This window comes from Trachypithecus francoisi, unplaced genomic scaffold (assembly GCF_009764315.1).
Source record: "Trachypithecus francoisi isolate TF-2019V2 unplaced genomic scaffold, Tfra_2.0 Lachesis_group17, whole genome shotgun sequence".
Lineage (NCBI taxonomy): Eukaryota > Metazoa > Chordata > Mammalia > Primates > Cercopithecidae > Trachypithecus > Trachypithecus francoisi.
This window is the reverse complement of record NW_022681462.1, coordinates 76,117,275-76,137,520: the sequence shown is the minus strand read 5'-3', so window position 1 is coordinate 76,137,520 and position 20,246 is coordinate 76,117,275. Positions and strand designations below refer to the sequence as shown.

General features: G+C 40.5%; 1 protein-coding gene and 1 long non-coding RNA gene across 8 annotated transcripts in view; one reads left to right on the top strand and one right to left on the bottom strand.

The window, feature by feature from the left end:
- The window catches only part of SPAST (spastin), an 87,418-nt gene extending 76,442 nt beyond the window's left edge, over positions 1-10,976 (top strand). For 5 of the 7 annotated variants that reach the window (XM_033176107.1, XM_033176104.1, XM_033176106.1 and 2 more), the window contains 3 exons: positions 1,491-1,561; positions 3,727-3,767; positions 7,709-10,976. In XM_033176107.1, the coding sequence (XP_033031998.1) occupies positions 1,491-1,561; positions 3,727-3,767; positions 7,709-7,831 (235 nt within the window). In that variant the 3' untranslated portion in view covers positions 7,832-10,976. The remainder of the gene's footprint in view (positions 1-1,490; positions 1,562-3,726; positions 3,768-7,708) is intronic. The other 2 variants (XM_033176110.1, XM_033176109.1) reach the window with 2 other exon arrangements.
- LOC117062504 lies at positions 184-20,198 on the bottom strand. Its single transcript, XR_004428405.1, has 3 exons — positions 20,133-20,198; positions 11,747-11,863; positions 184-239 (listed from the first exon to the last, which is right to left on the bottom strand). It is a non-coding gene; the product is annotated as an uncharacterized LOC117062504 (long non-coding RNA).
- Between the last annotated feature and the right edge of the window lie 48 nt (positions 20,199-20,246).

Below are 20,246 nucleotides of genomic sequence, written 5' to 3'. Positions count from 1 at the left end.
CATGACCTAAATATCTAATGATGATAGTATATTCTTTGTATAAATTTATTTCAACCTGTAAGTGGTATTAAAGTAATTTAAACATTTACACCCTGGGCAACATGGTGAAACCCCATCTCTATAAAAAATAAAATGAGTTAGGAATGATGGTACACACCTGTAGTCCCAGCTACTTGGGAGGTTGAGGTGGGAGGATCGCTTCAGCCCAGGCGGTGGAGGTGGAGTGACAGAGTGAGACCCTGTTCAAAAAAAAACTTCAGACATTTCATATTGCTCACACTAACATGGATATTTTTATATAAACTTGTTCTTTGCATTATGCTGAATAGTTTTCAGCTATTTCAATAATTTTAATTATTTGATAATTTTAGTAATTTTAATTTCAGCTATTTGAATAATCTTAAACTTTATGAACAGTGTGAAGTAGAAACTGAGTATAGGAGATGCACTCATGAATTTTATTCCCTGAAAAATGTCATAAAGTAATTTAAAGTATTCAGGCTGGGCGCGGTGGCTCAAGCCTGTAATCCCAGCACTTTGGGAGGCCGAGACGGGCGGATCACAAGGTCAGGAGATCGAGACCATCCTGGCGAACACAGTGAAACCCCGTCTCTACTAAATATACAAAAAAAAAAAAAAAAAAAAGTATTCAACGAGTATGTGAGTATTGAATGATTTTAACAAGAGCTCTGAGTTCCCAGATACCTATAATCAAAGAACAGATTACTTGGAAATACCTTCTACTCCAGACCTTTCTGTCTATCCCCATATTTAAAGAAATGTACATTGACTGTCCCTTACCCCATCAAGAGAGTGCTCTTTGCCAAGATAAACACTAATTAGAGAAGTAATTGTGTTTATGTGTCAGTTGGCCACCAGTAGTTTGCAGATGTTACCTTTCCAGGTGACATGTTTACAATTTAATGAAGCCTCTGGAGATAGTATGCCTTAATCTAAAGGAATGGTTCTAATGATTAAAATTTGAGGCATTACAGGGAAACAGCAGTATACTATTTTGTTTATTTTCAGCATATGGGCCTTTCTGTTCCCTTAAAATCAAACCTCCTAACTATGGGTTTGCTGACAAAGGGAAACTAGTTTTTACCCTCTTATTATATGGAGATTTAAATCTGCAGAGATGAACATAATTTGCTGTTTGGCCAGATGAGGTGGCTCACGCCTGTAATCCCAGTACTTGGGGAGGCTGTGGCGGGTGGATCACCTGAGGTCAGGAGTTCGAGACCAGCCTGACCAACATGGTGAAACACCGTCTATACTAAATACAAAAAAAAAATTAGGTGTGGTGGCGCATGCCTATAATCCCAGCTACCTGGGAGGTTGAGGCAGGAGAATCACTTGAACCCAGGAGGTGGAGGTTGCAGTGAGCCAAGATCATGCCATTGCACTCAAGCCTGGGCAACAAGAGCAAAACTCCGTCTCAAAAAAAAAGCAAGGGAAATAATTTGCTGTTTCTTCCTTCCCTTCCTCAGAATGACTGATGGATACTCAGGAAGTGACCTAACAGCTTTGGCAAAAGATGCAGCACTGGGTCCTATTCGAGGTAGGTATACAAGAGCTTGAAACATTTAGAACTATTTATTATACCACCTTAGAAGTTTAAGAAGTCCAAAAAAATCTACCAAGAGTTTTTTTTTTTCTTTTGGAGACAGGGTCTCACTCTGTTGCCCAGGCGGTAGTGCAGTGATACAATCATGGTTCACTGCAGCCTCGAACCCCCCAGGCTCAGGTGATTCTCCCACCCAGCCTTCCCAGTAGCTGGGACTACAGGCAGGCACCATCTTGCCTAGATCATTATTATTATTATTTTTTTCTTTGTAGAGACAGGGTTTCACTTGCCCAAGCTGGTCTTGAACTCCTGGGCTCAAGTGAGCAGCCTGCCTTGGCCTCCCAAAGTGCTGGGATTACAGGCGTGAGCCACCATGCCCTGCCTTAAAATTAAAACCATTCTTAGCTCACAGATCATTCAAAAACAGTCTGTGAGCTAGTGGACTATGACCCCTGTTCTAGGCAGGAGGTTTCACTTCTTGATAGTAAGTAAGCAGCAGAAAACTCAAAAAGAAAACTTTAAACAAAAAAGAATAATGTAAGGAAAATGTTCTTACCTGTTTTCTGGCTCTTTTCAATATTGTCACATCATTTGAAATTAATGTGTCTAAAAGAAATTATATAAGAGAAGTTTATGTCTTTTGAGGAATTACAGCAAAATATTTATTGCTATGTTTTTATTCAACTTACTTGGTTGATGCCGAAATACCACGACTGATTCTTTTTAGGTTAGGTTAGGATAAACTCACATAGATATTTGCAGCTACATTTCCACAGCCAGCATGGGTAGTGAATGGTTGATGCTCTCAGATTATTAGCTGTGATGATAAAATAATCATAATAGCTCCATCCCTTTTCTCTCATTCAAGAAAGTACAATTGAATGTAGTTGTATGAGAAAGGTGTTATCATAGTGTCCACTGTAATTTGCATTAAAAGCCTATATTATACAAAACCTTTTTGTTTTACTGGTTAAAAATTACCAGTAACACCTCCCGTAGTGAAATAGGGTACTGATTAAGAACTGCTACTTTGCAAAATAAAAAATGTAGCCTTGAGAGTATTTTGAAACTCTGGATAAACAAATTTTCTTGCTGCTGGAGCTCAAATCTTATTCAGATAGTGGATTCAGAAACAGTAGCTAATGCATAAATCAGTTGTATTTTCTTAGAACATTTTGGCTATTCTAAGGTAGACAAAATTTAGGTTTACAAAAGATTCGCATCCATTAAAGTACAGAAAATGGCCAAGTGCAGTGGCTCACACCTATAATCCCAGCACTTCGGGAGGCCAAGGTGGGAGGATTGCATGGGCCTAATAGTTTGAGACTAGACTGGGCAACATAGGGAGATCCTGTCTCTACAAAAAAAATAGTAAGTTAACCGGGCCTGTTGGCATGTGCCTGTAATCCCAGCTACTCGGGAGGCTGAAGTAGGAGGATCACTTGAGCCTGGAAAGTCCAGGCAGCAGTGAATCATGGTCATGCCGCTGCACTCCAGCCTGGGTGGGTAGCAGAGTGAGGTGTTGTCTTAAACAGTAAATAAATAGTCCAGGCACGGTGGCTCACGCCTGTAATCCCAGCACTTTGGGAGGCCAAGATGGGTGGATCATGAGGTCAGGAGTTCGAGATCAGGCTTGGCCAATATGGTGAAACCGCATCTCTACTGAAAGTACAAAAATTAACCAGGTGTGGTTGCACATACCTGTAATCCCAGCTACTCGGGAGGCTGAGGCAAGAGAATCTCTTGAACTTGGGAGGCGAGGTTGCATTAAGCCAAGCACTGCAGCCTGGGCAACAAGGCAAGACTGTCTCAAAAAAAAAAAGAAAATAAAAGTACATAAAGTACAGAGTAAAAACAAAAAAGACTAATGCATTTTGTAAAGAACAAGTTGCATTCTTTTAAGTTCCCTTTCAAATTTGTAAACTACTGTTTTTGGCAATATGCAAGAAATTGAACACTTTCCAGTTATTCCTAAGAAGGAATATTCTCTTCTAAGCATTTATAAATTGTATGTGCTCTCAAAGTTAACATGTGTCTCTTTTAATATAATGATTTGTACTGAATAGATACATTTAGATCATTGTACTTGGTTTTGCCCTTCAACAATTTAAACTGCAAAATGTATATATTTTTAAGTGCCTGGCTTTTATATTTTACAGAACTAAAACCAGAACAGGTGAAGAATATATCTGCCAGTGAGGTATAGTATTTTACAATATTTTCTTTGTTTTGGTCCTCTGTATTGTAGGACATATACATATGAGTGTGTGGGTGTGTATTTTTTTTTTTTTTTGAGACTGTCTGGCATAGTATTGGCTCACTGCAGCCTCCACCTCCTGGATTCAAGCGATTCTCCTGCCTCAGCCTCCCAAGTAGCTACAGGCATGTACCACCAAGCCCATCTAATTTTTGTGTTTTTAGTAGAGAGGGCGTTTCACCATGTTGGCCAGTCTGGTCTCAAACTCCTGACCTCAAGTGATCCAACCAACTCGGCCTCCCAAAGTACTAGGATTACAGGCTTGAGCCACTGCATCTGGCTGTTTTTGTTTTCTGGTTTTTTTTTTGAGACACAGTGTCTTGCTCTGTTCCCAGGCTGGAGTGCAGTGGTGCAATCATGGCTGACTGTAGCCTTCACCTCTTGGTCTCAAGCAGCCCTCTTGTCTCAAACTTGTTAGTAGCTGGGACTACAGGCAAGTGCCACAACACCCCACTAATTTTTAAATTTTCTGTAGAGATGGGGTCTTTCCCTGTTGCCCAGGGTGACCTCAGACTCTTGGCCTCAAGTAATCCTCCTGCCTCAGCCTCTCAGAGTGCTTGGGACTAATTTTTTTTTAATGGATTTTTCTAGTTGATTAGAAGCTAGAAAAAATGAACTTTGCTTCATTTCAAAATATGGAAACCTATGAAATAGTCTCAGTCAAATTTTTTTTGGTAGTGGACAAACATATATACATAGTCATTAAGTCATTTTCTGTCAAATCATATTATGTAAATACCAAACAGAAGAAAATTATGGGACAGGTGTGGTGGCTCATGCCTGTAATCCTACCACTTTGGGAGGCCGAGGTGGGCAGATCACTTGAGGTCAGGAGTTCAAGACCAGCCTGGCCAACATGGCAAAACCCTGTCTCTATCAAAAATAGAAAAAAATTAGCTGGGCATGGTGGCACGTGCCTATGGTCCTGGCTACTTGGGAGGCTGAGGCAGGAGAATCACTTGAACTTGGGAGGCAGAGGTTGCAGTGAGCCAAGATTGCACCATTGCACTCTAGCCTGGGTGACAGAGTGAGACCTTGTCTCAAAAAAAAAAAAAAAGAAAAAAAAATTATATGAAGCTTGTGGGGTTTTATACATTATAAAAATAACCTATAACTATAGGTTAATCCTTTAATAATGTTCTATTTTGTTTTTCAATCTTTTTTTTTTTTTAATTTCTTTTTTTTGAGAAGGACTCTTGCTCTGTCGCCCAGGCTGGAGTACAGTGGCACAATCTTGGCTCACTGCAGCCTCCACCTCCCAGGTTCAAGCGATTCTCCTGCCTCAGCCTCCTTCCTGCGTAGCTGGGATTACAGGCAAGGGCCACCATACCCAGCTAATTTTTTTTTTTTTTTTGTATTTTTAGTAGAGATGGGGTTTCACCATGTTGGCCAGGTGGGTCTTGAACTCCTGACCTCAGGTGATCGACAGCCTCGGCCTCCCAAAGTGCTAAGATTACAGATGTGAGCCACCGTGCCTGGCCAGTTTATTACCGTTTCTTAATATGGAAGACCCCCTTATGAGACACTGAAGCATTTCATTTGAAAAAAGTTGCATGTAAAATATAAAACTGGGTATACAGAATGGTCATAACTATGTGAGCAGACTTTTGAAATCAGGCTTTAATTACAGTCGCCTTTTCTACCCGTGGATTCTGCATTCATGGATTCAACCAACTGCAGATCAAAAATATTTGGGGGAAAAAAAGATCTGTGTTGAACATGTACAGACTTTTATTCTTGTTATTATTCCCTTAACAATAGCTAACAAAAGCTATTTATATTGCATTTACATTGTATTAAATGTTACAAGTAATCTAGAGATGATTGAAAGTATACAGGAGGATTGTGTAGGTTGTATGCAAATACTGCACCATTTTATATAAGGAACTTTAAGTGTTTGCAGATTTTGCTGTCTATGGGGGAACCAATTTCCCAGAGATACCAAGGGACAGCTGTATATTTGTAACTTATTTTTTTATTTCCCTGATTTTAGCAGCTGTTGAGGGGACATAGATAATGTCTTAACATAGATAATGAGTGTATTTGAGAGTACATTTTGGAGGTTTTTTTTTTTTTTTTTTGAGGCTTTTAGTCACCTGTCAGATAAGGCATCATACTGGATTTTTTTTTTTTTTTTTTTTTTAATAAAGCTTTTAGTTTTCCTTTTTTTTTTTTTTTTTTTTTTGTGAGACGGAGTCTTGCTCTGTCGCCAGGCTGGAGTGGAATGCAGTGGTGGGATCTCGGCTCACTGCAACCTCTGCCTACTAGGTTCAAGTGACTCTCCTGCCTCAGCCTCCCAAGTAGCTGGGACTACAGATGCGTGCCACCACACCCACCTAATTTTTTTTTTTTTTTTTGTATTTTTAGTAGAGATGGAGTTTCACCATGTTGACCAGGATGGTCTCAATCTCCTGACTTCGGGATCCGCCCACCTCGGCCTCCCAAAGTGCTGGGGATTACAGGCATGAGCCACCGCGCCCAGCTGAAAGCTTATGGTTTTCTAACTTATTTTATTTTATTTTATTTTTTATTTTTATTTTATTTTTTGGGACAGTGTCTTGCTTGGTTGCCCAGGCTGGAGTGCAGTGGTGCAATCATGGCTCACTGCACCCTCCAGCTCCTGGGCTCAAGCAGTCCTCCTGCTCAGCCAAGCAGCTGGGATTACAGGCACCTGCCTGGCTAATTTTTGTATTTTTAGTGGAGACAGGGTTTCACCATGTTGGCCAGGCTGGTCTCAAACTCCTGACCTCAAGTGATCCACCCGCCTCGGCCTCCCAAAGTGCTGGGATTACAGGTGTGAGCCACCATGCTTGGCCAAAATTTGTATTTATTTTTCTATTGCCTGGACTCTGTGAACCTATCCATTTTGCCTTTTAAAAATACTTAGGTTGCCGGGCGCGGTGGCTCAAGCCTGTAATCCCAGCACTTTGGGAGGCCGAGACGGGTGGATCACAAGGTCAGGAGATCGAGACCATCCTGGCGAACACAGTGAAACCCCGTCTCTACTAAAAATACAAAAAACTAGCCGGGCGAGGTGGCGGGCGCCTGTAGTCCCAGCTACTTGGGAGGCTGAGACAGGAGAATGGCGTAAACCCGGGAGGCGGAGCTTGCAGTGAGCTGAGATCCGGCCACTGCACTCCAGCCTGGGTGACAGAGCAAGACTCCGCCTCAAAAAAAAAAAAAAAAAAAAAATAAAAAAAATAAAATAAAAATACTTAGGTATAAATATAGATATTCATTAACTCATTGTTTTAATCTATATTTCCAAAGGCAATTTAAAAGATCAGAAAATAAGACCAAATTAATATAAAAATGCATACTTTAGGCTGGGCACAGTGGCTCACATCTGTAATCCCAGCACTTTTGGAGGCCAAGGTGGGCGGATCACCTGAGGTTAGGAGTTCAGGACCAACCTGGCCACCATGACAAAACCCCATCTCTACTAAAAATGCAAAAATTAGCTGGGCATGGTGACATGCACCTGTAATCCCAGCTATTCGGGAGGCTGAGACAGAAGAATTACTTGAACGTGGGAGGCAGAGGTTGCACATCTGAGTGGTAAAATTGTGATTCTTTTTTTCTCTTTGTCTATATTTTGTGAACTTTTCTATAATGAGTGTTTTGTTTTTATATTGGAAAAATATGCTTTCAAATGTTAATCCTATGAAACTAAACACAAGTAATAAATATATTAGTATAGCATTTATTAAGGTTTCTTGTATGTAGAAAATGTATTTAAATGGCTGACATGATTTTCTAAGAATACATACGTATATTTTTTATAACATTAATAAACAGCAGCATCATTACTTTAATCGATCATTTCGTTTACCACTATATACCTGTTCATCATATGTATTGTCATGTGCTTTTTAAAAATCTAGATGAGAAATATTCGATTATCTGACTTCACTGAATCCTTGAAAAAAATAAAACGCAGCGTCAGCCCTCAAACTTTAGAAGCGTACATTCGTTGGAACAAGGACTTCGGAGATACCACCGTTTAAGGAAATACCTTTGTAAACCTGCAGAACATTTTACTTAACAAAAGAGGAAACACAAGATCTTCAATGAACAGTCATCGGCTACAGAAACAGCCTAAGTTTACAGGACTTTTTAGAGTCTTACATATTTGTGCACCAAACTTGAAAATGAACCAGAAAACAAACTTAAACAAAATATACAATGCAAATGGAATTTTTTGTTGTTTAAGGCCTTGCCTTGATGGTCACAGTTATCCCAATGGACACTGTAAGTTAGAGCACAACAAAAACTGATTCTGGTCTTCTTTACCAATATAATCACCATGTAAATAATAATTTGTATATTGTGTTGCAGATGAAAGTATTCCAGAGACAGTGAATGGTAGAAGACACAAGAACATGTGGTTGTTTGTCTTCTGATGTTTTTTCTTAAAATAGTAATTTCTCTTACTTTTCTTTCCTACTGTTGTCTTAACTACGGGTGATTGGAATGCCAAACACTCTTTATTTTCTTTTTTCTTTTTATAAATTCAATGTGCCAAATGAAACGTTTTTCTTAAGTAACTGTAATAGGAAAAAATTTATTTTGAGAGTTTCTTCTTCATAAATCTACAGACATTAAACAATTGTTGTGTTCTTTTTACCTTTTATTTTTCTATTACCTTGCTACCAAGCAGTTTAGATAGCAATATAATAGCAACAAAGCAAATCTGGTAGAATAGAGAAGGTTTGAAGGTTTGAGTTACTCTGTCATATAACATGTAGATCAGTCCTCATGTGACCCGCAGTATTTTTTTTTCTAATGTATTTGTCAGAAACCTATTGTAGACTGTTAACTTCTTCCTAATGGAATTTATTTTCTGCAAGAATTATTCTGATATTTAAGAGAGCCAACTGCTGTGAAAATGTTTCCAGTGCAAGAGAAGGGAAATACTAGGAACTAAGACATTTCTAATTTATTGCTTATTACTTTCTTAATGTTTACAGGATAATTATAAGCAAGTGGAACTACCATCTTTTATTCTTAATAATAAAAATCCCTTCAATGAAACTTTAAAAAAACTGAATTTTTATACATGGCATACATTTTTCTAGGTTCCTTCTGTTTGCTTTATTAACTCAAAAGTTCTAGTTCTAGTTTGTTGATCTGCCTTTTGTTCTCCCAAAATGTACAGTAATTCCATTTCTTGTTTGTATAAATATGCCTGGATTTTCATTATAAAAATGTCATTGTAGGGAGTAGAGACTCATATCATGGCCTTTTAAATATTGTAATAAAGGCAAATAGCTATTTGCCCTTAGTTTACTGGTTAAAAGTTTGTTTACAGAACTTTTCTCTGGTGCTTAAATGATGCTATGTAAAATGTCATGGGTGGAAAGAATATCTGTAATAGTAACAAAAATTTTTCATTTAGGAAAGATTTCTTAGGTTTTGAAAGAATACGTTAAGATAAAAAACTTGCCCCTACTAGGTAAGAACTTTATAATGAAGACATATATTCTTCTTAATTTTACTCTTGCTCTTGTTAAAGATTTGTTTGAATATAGAAGATGCATGATTCTGGTTTTTTTTTTTTTTTTTGAGACGGAGTTTTGCTCTTGTTGCCCAGGCTGGAGTGTAATGGCGCAATCTCGACTAACTGCAACCTCCGCCTCCTGGGTTCAAGCGATTCTCCTGCCTCAGCCTCCCGAGTATCTGGGATTACAGGCATGTGCCACCACCCCAGCTAATTTTGTATTTTTAGTAGAGACGGGGTTTCTCCATGTTGGTCAGGCTGGTCTTGCACTCCTGACCTCAGGTGATCTGCCCACCTCGGCCTCCCAAAGTGCTGGGATTACAGGTGTGAGCCACCATGCCCAGCCAGAAGAGGCATGATTTCTTAGGATCATATGCTGTTCGTAGCCATAAAGTAAATCATGTCTCTTCTAATCATGATTTTGGAACTCCCTGAATAATAAAAATGAGAGTTGAGATAAATAGGGGAAAACAAATTTGTTTTAAGCCAGAGCTATGCATATTTTAGGTGATGCATTGTATCCTCTTAAGGTCTCAAACATTACAGCATCAATTACGAAATATTGATAATGAAAGGTAGTAATGACATATATATGATTAAAAGAATTGAGAAGTTCTAAATTAAGACATTTCAGTTAAGCTCATAAAATTTCATTGTTTTCATTTAAAAGAGGATTAACGTTATTGATACTTGGATAACTGGCAAATCATATTAAAGGACTATGTGGTTCCAGCTCAACTTTTAATATATTATCTCCTTTAAAATTATCATGATTATAATTCTATTGGGAAAGATTTTTAGGTAACAAAGATTTCAAATGTTAAAAGAGAGAAAAGTCAGGTTAATACTGTCTTAAACATTGAGTCAGAAAATCATTGCTGTATAGAAATTGCTTTCCTGATCAAGTCTGAACTTCAGCTAGTGCTAGAGTACTATTTTCTATGACTTAACTCTAACCAAGTTTTATTTTAAGCTGTTTCTTTGATAGAAGGGCCATGAAAATAGAGTAATGATATAGTAGGAGATAAGGGATTGGTGTGGTCTTTTTTCAATAAAGATAGAAGTTGTTGAAGTTTTCTGAATTAATAATGACTTAGATTGTGACCTTTTAGATTGGGTGTTGAGCTCTGTGTTATATTACTTCCTAAAAGATAATGCTTAAACATTAAGCACTGGTGTGCTCTTCATGTTAATATGGCAGAGTTTTGTAAACTAAATTAAAACTTACTGATATATTGGACTTTGAGCCAAGGGAAGAATGAGTACTATCTTTCCAGGTATCTGAAGGGTAAAAGCTTATTCTAAGACAGTCTGTCCATTGAGAATATTAGATTTCTGACTTGCAAATATGTTTGTACTCCAGAAGAATTAGAGGAAAAGCAGATACTAGAATTCTAATTTAAGTACATACACAGCAGTCTTTGTTTATAGTGTAGAATTCTTTATATTTTGTACAAAAACTAATTCTTTTGGTAAAAATGAACCATTTACAGTTCGGTTTTGGACTCTTGAGTCAAAGGATTTTCCTTTAAATGCTTGTCTCAATTTTAGTCTGGTCTTTTGTACTTTTCTTCAGAAGAAATGAATTAAAGGGTACAGTTGCATAAAGTGGGTTTTTATCCTAATGTATTGGAAATAAATGATAAACTTTATTTTGCCTTTACTTTTTTACTTTAAAACCTTTTAATGTTTTGGGGGTTGCAGTCTGATAATGAAGGAGTTGTGTGTATTGGATTCTGTTAGTAACAATTATAAACTCTTAACAAAATATAAGAAGCAGGGCGGGCGTGGTGGCTCAAGCTTGTAATCCCAGCACTTTGGGAGGCCGAGACGGGCAGATCACGAGGTCAGGAGATCGAGACGATCCGGGCGAGGTGGCGGGCGCCTGTAGTCCCAGCTACTCGGGAGGCGGAGGCATGAGAATGGCGTAAACCCGGGAGGCGGAGCTTGCAGTGAGCTGAAATCCGGCCACTGCACTCCAGCCTGGGCGACAGAGCGAGAAAAAAAAAAAAGAAAGCAATGATTGGGCGGCTCTGCAGAGCAATCAAAACAAGGTAGAAACTGCAAAGTCCTGTATTGGAAGAGATTCAGGCTGGGTGCGGTGGCTCATGCCTGTTTGGGAGGCCAATATGAGAGAATCGCTTACGCCCAGGAATTCAAGACCAGCCTGAGGAATATAGGGAGACGCCGTTTCTGCCAAAAAAAAAAAAAAAAAAACAACAACACACACACACACACACACAACTAAAAATTAGCCAGGTTTGGTGGCCCACACTTGTAGTCCCAGTTACTCAAGAGACTGAGGTTAGAAGATTGCTTGAGCCTGGGAGGAGGAGGTTGCAGTGAGCCAAGATCACACCACTGTACTCCAGCCCAGGTTACAGAGACCCTGTCTCAAAAAATAAAAAGTAAACAGATTCACCTTAACCAGCTTTTACCCATAGGGCAATTTCCAGTTTGTGCAGTTCACGGGTATAGAATTCAAGTAGAATGTGGTAGTCTTGATGGGCTGAGGAGTCATTTGGGACTTCTAGAACACCTAAAAATTAGAAGAGAAATTTTGGGAAGGAGAGTGCCTCAGAAAGTAAACCCTGAAATCTGCCTACATATTCCTTTCAAATCCTTGGTGGATTCCAAAATTGTGCTTGTGCAGTGTGATTATTTAAAGGGACCCAGCAGAAAGCATGTTAAAGTCTAAAGAACTCAGCAGAATTGCAGCTGCCCAAGGACAGAGAGTTTGAAATTCAAATTCCACTAAGAAGGACTGAGTAAATACTTGGTGTTTCCCATTGAACCCCCAAAATGCCATGCCTTAAGGAAGAATGACAGCATCCCAGAACTAAAGGCTGTGCTTTAGCACTAAGGCCAAAATGGAAAGAAACTCACTGTAATGAAGCTTAAAATCAAATCTTACAGCATCAAGGTTATCCATCAGTAATTTAAAACCAGAACAAAACACAGCATTCTTGAGAAGAAAACAATTCAGAGTCATCACAGCATATACCCAAAGCTCAGTACATAATAAACAATTACTAAGCATGCAAGGAAAAAGTATGTGATCCTTTGGACTCACCTTCCCTGATGGAAAAAAAAAAGTGGTTCATACCATACTCAACAGAGAATATATAGAAGCAGATGCACAAGTGACCTCTATGAGAATGATTTTAAAATAGTGTTAAAATCTGTTAAAAGAATTTACAGGAAAAGAGAAAATGGGTGAATAGATTGGGAGTTTCAGCAGAAAAATAGGAATGAAAAACTCAATGGAGGCCGGGCGCCATGGCTCACGCCTGTAATCCCAGCACTTTGGGAGGCCGAGGCAGGCAGATCACCTAAGGTCAGGACATCGAGACCATCCTGACCAATAATGGTGAAACCCCGTCTCTACTAAAAATACAAAATTAGCCGAGCATGGGTGTTACATGCCCGTAATCCCAGCTATTTGGGAGGCTGAAGTGGGAGAATTGCTTGAACCCGGGAGGTAGAGCTTGCAGTGAGCCAAGATCATGCCATTGCACTCCAGCCTGGGCAAGAAGAGCAAAACTCCATCTCAAAAAACAATAAAAATTGGCCAGGCGCAGTGGCTCACGCCTGTAATCCCAGCACTTTGGGAGGCTGAGACGGGCGGATCATGAGGTCAGGAGATCGAGACCATCCTGGCTAACACGGTGAAACCCTGTCTCTACTAAAAATACAAAAAATTAGCCTGGCATGGTGGTGGGCATCTGTAGACCCAGCTACTTGGGAGACTGAGGCAGGAGAATGGTGTGAGCTCGGGAGACAGAGCTTGCAGTGAGCCAAGATCATGCCACTGCACTCCAGCCTGGGCAACCATCTAAAAATAAATAAATAATAATAATAATAATTAGAAAATAATAAAAAATAACCCACTGGAAAGTCTTGTAATGAAAAATATAGTATCTGAAGTTAAAAATTTAAATGGACGGACTTAACAGTAAACTAGGCACAACAATGGAAAGACTGAAAAAGACAAGCAAGTAGGTATCAAACCAAAGCACAGAGAGAAAGAAAAAAAAAATAGCAGAGGTTTGAGACCTTTGGAATATTATCAGTTCCTGCAATTTGAAGTAGAGAAGGAAAGAAAGAGAATGGGGCAAGAGAAATCTTTGAAGCAATAATGCCTGAAATTTTCCCCAAAGTGTGGAAAGACATCAATGTACAGATCTAAGAAGTTCACTGAACCCCCAAGCAGAATAAACAAATACAACAAAGACTACATCTGGGTACATCACATTGCCAAAAAAAAAAAAAAAATCTTAAAAGCAACCAAGGTGGGGAGTGGGAAGGAATAGCATTACACTCAGATAAACAAGTGATGGCTAACCTCATCAGAAATGATGAAATTCATAAAATGATGGAATGACATCTTTAAGGTGCAAAGATTAAACAACAAAGGTTAACTTAAAACTCTATCCAGTTAAAATATCCTTCAAGATGTTAATGCAATGGCCAGGCTCAGTGGTTTAACCCTCTAATCCCAACACTTTAGTAGGCTGAGGTAGGAGAATCCCTTGAGGCCATGAGTGACCAGCCTGGGCAACCTAGTGAGAACCCCATAAAAAAATAAAATTAGCTGGGCATGGGCTGTGATCGTGCTACTGCACTCCAGCCTGGGGGACAGAGTGAGTCCCTATCTCTTGAAAAACTTAAGACAAAATTTTTTCCAGATGAAAACAGAATTTGTTGCTGGCAAACTGACTTTATATAGAATGCTTTAAGAAATTCTTCGGGCTGAAGGAAAATACAAATCTGAAGTGAAAAATGAAGTATCTGAAATTAAAATTTTCCTTGGATGGACTTAGCAGTAAATGGATTTCTCAATGGGAACCTGTAATCTCCAGGATGGAATTAAGAATTTTTAAGTGATAAATATGTTGGTAAAAGACATATTTACGTTTTTCTTTTTTATTTTTCTAAATATCAAACAAAAGGCAAACAAAATAGTATTGCAGTGTTTATAAGTATAAGTAAAATATGGGACAGAAACAGCATGAAGGGCCAGAGAGGACAATAAATGTAATTATATTGAAATAATATTATTACATTGTACACAAGGTGAGATAGCATTAATGTAAGGTAGACTGTGATAAGAATGCATTTCATAATCTCTCACCCCATCACTGGGGTGATCTACTGCAGTAGATCTAAAAAGCCATTAGAGAAGATGAAATAGCTAAGAATTACTAAGAATTATATGATTGGTCAAATGAAATCAAGGAAAGAAAAACAGAGCAAAGAACTGTAAGATAAAACAGTGGGATGGTAGAGCTGAAATTAAGTAATGTCACTAAATTGCTTACCTTCCTCCTTCCTGAGCTGTTGTGGATATATATATATTTTTTTCAAGGAGTTGGGGTTTTGTTTTTTTTAGAGACAGAGTCTCCTTTGCCCCAGGCTGGACAGCAGTGATGCAATCATACCTCCCTGTAGTCTCAAAACTCCTGGGCTCAAGTGATCCTCCTGCCTCGGCCTCCCAAAGTGCTGGGATTACAGGCAGGCAGAGCTAGTGCACCCTGCCGGAACTATTGTTTTAAAGTCATTAGGTGGTTAAGGCCTCGAGACTATGTGCAAGTTTGATGATGCATTAGGAGCACTCACAGGACTCAGCATATAGCCTTACTCCCAACAATGATTTATTAGAGCAAAAGGATATGAAGCAAATTCAGCAAAAGGAAAAAAAGGGAATTAAGTGAAGTCCAGAGGAAACCAAGCACCAGCTTCTAAGGGTTCTCTCCTGGTGAAGTCACACAGGATGTCACTCCAGCAACAAGTGACAGCATGTGAAAGTGTCAGGCCTCACTGTTAGGCATAGTAAGCTTGTTAGGAATAGAAGGAATCTTTCCTCAAATTCAAGTTCCCAGATGCCTGGCAAGGGTCAACCTTGCCAGCAGGCCTTTCTAGGGATAGCAGTCTCAGGCACTCATTTGCACAATGGTTCAGATCAAAGTGCTTACATTGGGTAGAGGGGACCTATGGAAGCCCAAATTTGGGTGTCAGAGACCTAATAGGGTGAAGACAGTGTGTACAAATGATGGACAGCTAGGTATGAGGTGTCAGGGACAGACTGAGGCAGTTATTCACATGGTGGATAGGGGCAACCTGGAATGAGGAATAAGCTTGAGCACAGAAAGGAGTGTCCATATGGGGTAAGGGTGTCAGCAGAGATGGTAGATTGGTTGCATACCAAAGACTTGATTGAATCAAGTGAATATACTAACCACAGTGGAAGCCAGGTTTCTCACCATCAGAGAAGGTAATTACAAATACACAAAGGGAGAAAATGAGAATGAAACTTGGAGTTCAGCTTGAGTTGGGTTTAAGAGTGAATTCATGGTTTAAAATCTATAAAAATAGATGAAATATCGGTTGGGCACAGTGGCTTATGCATATAATCCCAGCACTTCGGGAGGCTGAGGCGAGCAGATTGCTTGAGATCAGGAGTTTGAGACCAGCCTGGCCAACATTGCAAAACCCCATCTCTACTAAAAATACAATAATTAGCCAGGTGTGGTGGTACGCACCTGTAGTCCCAGCTACTTGGGAGGCTGAGGCACGAGAATCACTTGAACCTGGGAGGCGGAGGTTGCACTGGGCTGAGATCGCGCCACTGCACTCCAGCCTGGGCGAGTGAGATCCTGTCTCAAGTAAAAATAGAGGAAATATAGACATAAGTATATAAATATACACATGTGTATGTGTCCAGATATGTGTGTTCCCTAGTCTGTCCACCAAGGTGGCCTTGGAGCAGTTACACTCCAATAGTAATGAGCACATAAAGTACCCATATCTTGCGTTCCAAATTCTTCACTGTCTTAGTCTGCTTGGGCTGCATTACAAAATACCAAAGACTGGGCAGCTTAAATAACATAAATTTATCCTCACAGTTCTAGAAGCTTGGAAGTCCAAGATTAAAGTACCAGCCAGTTTGGTTTCTGGTGAGGGCTTTCATCCTGGCTTGCAGATGGCCACCTTCTCGCCGTGTCCTCGTATGGCAGAGAGCACAAGCTCTCTGGTGTCCCTTTTCATAAGGGCACTAATCCCATCTTGACGGTCGCATCCTCATTATCTCATCTAACCCTAGGTACTTCCCAAAGGCCGAATTGCCAAAGACCATCACATTGCTGATGAAGGCTTCAACATATTCATTTGAGGGACACGAACATTCAGTCCATAACATCAACTAAAGGAACCAAGACTGATAAAATGGCTAAATTCAGGGCTGGGGCAGAGAAAATACACGAGGTTGGAACTTCTTGTGCCAGAGAGAAGAAAGTGCCCAAAGAATGATGAGGATGAATCACTGAAATGACACACAGATTAAAAGGGTTCCCACTGGACGAATTTGAGCATCAAAATAAGTAATAGTAATTATATATAATCCATCAGATGAAATAAACCATGAGCTCATGTGAATATATAAATACGTACATAAACAAATTACAAGCATAATGAGGAATGTGATAATTATATGGCTTAAAAGTACCTCTCCAGGCCGGGTGCAGTGGCTCATGCCTGTAATCCCAGCAGTTTGGGAGGCCAAGGCAGGTAGATTACTTGAGGTCAGGCATTTGAGACCAGCCTGGTCAACATGGTGAAACCCTGGCTCTACTAAAAATACAAAAATTAGCTGGGTGTGGTGGCACATGTCTATAATCTGCCACTGACTAGGTGTGTGGTTTTGCCAAGCAGGGGATAACAGTAGTACCTATATCAAAGGCTGTTATGAGGATTAAATGAGCTATCACATAATCGCGCTTTTTTTTTTTTTTTTTTTGAGACAGAGTCTTGCACTGTCGCCTGGGCTGGAGTGCAATGGCACGATCTCGGCTCACTGCAACCTCTGCCTCCCAGGTTCAAGCGATTCTCCTGCCTCATCCTCCTGAGTAGCTGGGATTATGGGCTCCTGCCACCCACCCCTGGCTAATTTTTTGTATTTTCAATAGAGATGGGGTTTCACTATGTTGGCCAGGATGGTCTCAAAAACCTGACCTCGTGATCCACCTACCTTGGCCTCCCAAAGTGCTGGGATTACAGGCATGAGCCACCGCACCAGCTTTTTTTTTTTTTTTTGAGATGGAGTCTCACTCTGTCACCCAGGCTCCATCTCAGCTCAGTGCAACCTCCACCTCCTGGGTTCAAGCAATTCTCCTGCCTCAAGCGATTCTCCTGCCTCAGCTTCCCGAGTAGCTGAGATTACAGGTGCCCGCCACCACACCTGGCTAAGTTTTGTATTTTTAGTAGAGACAGGGTTTTGCCATGTTGGCCAGGCTGATTTCAAACTCTTGACCTCAAGTGATCTGCCTGCCTCAGCCTCCCAAACTGCTGGGATTACAGGTATGAGCCACTGTGCCTGGCCTCAAACTCTTAGAATACTGCCTACTACATATTAAGTGCTCATTAAATCCTAGGTATAGGCCAGGGGTGTCGGTTCATGCTTGTAATGCTAGCACTTTGGGAGGCTGAGGCAGGAGGATCACTTGAGCCCAGGAGTTCCAGACCAGCCTGGGCAATATAGCAAGACCTCACCTCTACTAAAAAAGATTACTGTGGCTGCAGTGTGGAGAACAGACTGTAGATAGACAATAATACCTAAGATTTTATCTATTTTTTATTTCTTAATTTTTTTTATTCTTTTTATTATTATTTATTTATTTATTTATTTATTTATTTTTATTTATTTCTTAATTTTTTTGAGACGAAGTCTTACACTGTTGCCCTGGCTGGAGTGCAGGGGCATGATCTCGGCTCACTGCAACCTCCGCCTCCCAGGTTCAAGCAATTCCCCTGCCTCAGCCTTCTGAGTAGCTGGGATTACAGGCACCTGCCACTACGCGCAGCTAATTTGTTGTATTTTTAGTACAGACAGGGTTTCACCATGTTGGCCAGGCTGGTCTCGAACTCCTGACCTTGTGATTCGCCCGCCTCAGCCTCCCAAAGTGCTGGGATTACAGGTGTGAGCCACCGCGCCCGGCAAGATTTTATTTTTTAAAATTTGAGACAAGGTCTCAGTATGGTGCCCAGGCTGGTCTCAAACTCCTGAGCTCAAGTGATCCTCCTGTCTTGGCCTCCCAAAGTGCTAGGATTACAGGCATGAGCTACTATGCCCAGTCCACAGTAACCTTTTAAAAAATGTAAAAATCACTCCGTGTTAAAACTGTTCTCTGCCTTCTTGTCTCACTTGGCGGGGGTGGGGGGGGGCGGGAAGGGGGAGAAAGCACTTTACCATTAATTTAGAAATTCCTGATTGATCTGGCCCCTGTCTAGCACTTAGATCTTCTCTTCATTTCTTCCTCTCAAGCACAAAACTCCAGACTTCCTTAAGATCTTAAAATACCCTACTCAATTTGACTTACAGTTTTTGCACTAGCTGTTCATTCTGCCTGGAAAAATCTTCACAAAAAGACTTTTGCCATTCAGAAATTAAATTTCATCTCCTTAGAGCTAAGTTTTCTCTGACCACCACCCTAAATTGGCCACCCAGTTGCTTTTTGTTTTTCTTTCTTTTTAGATTGCTTTTGTAGAGACAGGACCTTCCTATATTGCCCAGGGTGATCTCCAACTTCTGGCCTCAAGGGATCTTCCCGCTTGGCCTCCCAAAGTGCTGGGATTACAGGTGTGAACACCACACCCACCCAGTTGTTCTATATAGCATTACATGTTCAGCATCACTAATCCAACCATCTGAAATTAAAATGCTCCAAAATCAAAACTTTGTGATCGTCAACATGATGCCACAGTGGAAAAGTCCACGCCTGACTGCATCTGAAAAGTTGTAGTCAAAATTTTGTTTGATACACACAATTTTTAAAATTGCATAAAATTACCCTGAGGCTATGTGTACAAGGTGTACACGAAACATAAATGAATTTCAAGTTTAGAAATTTGTCCCCCCTCGTCCCATCCCCAAGATAAAGAGCCAAAATCTGAAACAGTTCTGGTCCCAAGCATTTGGGATGAGGGATACTCAACCTGTAGTCAGTTTTCTACATGACACTACTTATGAATATTTTTTAAAAATTTCTTTATCCCTACTTGTTTTCTGTCTCCTCTTCCAGAATATAATTTCCACGAGACCAGTACCTGACAAACACACGTGCTACATATTCAATCTTTACCGAATGAATTTAATATTTTCCAAGTTTTCTATAATTAACACTACTTCTATATTATTAATTTTATAGAGAATCCAAACAGCATTTTGTTAAGTAGACCATTAGTCGGTCCGAGTTAAAATTCTGCTACTACAGCAAACTGTATGTATGACTCAAGACAAGTTTCTTTTTTGTGAGACCGGAGTCTCACGCAGTCGCCCAGGCTGTAGTGTAGTGGCGTGATCTCGGCTCACTGCAACCTCCGCCTCCTGGGTTCAAGCGATTCTTCTGCCTCAGCCTCCCGAGTAGCTGGGGATTACAGGCGCGCGCCACCACGCCCGGCTAATTTTTGCAGTTTTAGTAGGGCCGCGGTTTCACCATGTTGGCCAGGCTGGTCTCGAACTCCTGACCTCAAGTGATCCGCCTGCCTCGCTGCCGAAATTGCTGGGATTACGGGAGTTAGCCACTACGCCCGGCGGAGGCAAGTTTCTTCGTTCCTCACTTGTAAAACTGGAATACTGTCTATTTTCATAAGGTTAAATCATACAACTCAGGTAAAAACGTTTCAGCACTCAACAAAATTTTTCTAACATAACGAAAAACTCCTGGTTGCTCCTTGCCTTGCCCTTGGACTCAACGCTTCAAGTCCCGACCAATCCCTCCGAGAGCTCAGAGGGAGCCGCTCTAGCAACCTACCGCCACGGAGTCCAGGGGCAGCCGGGAAGGGGGCGAAACCCGGAGGCCAGAGCACGCACTTCCTCCCACGCCTTCCTCACAGCCAATCGCCCACTGGTGCCCCACCCCTTCCGT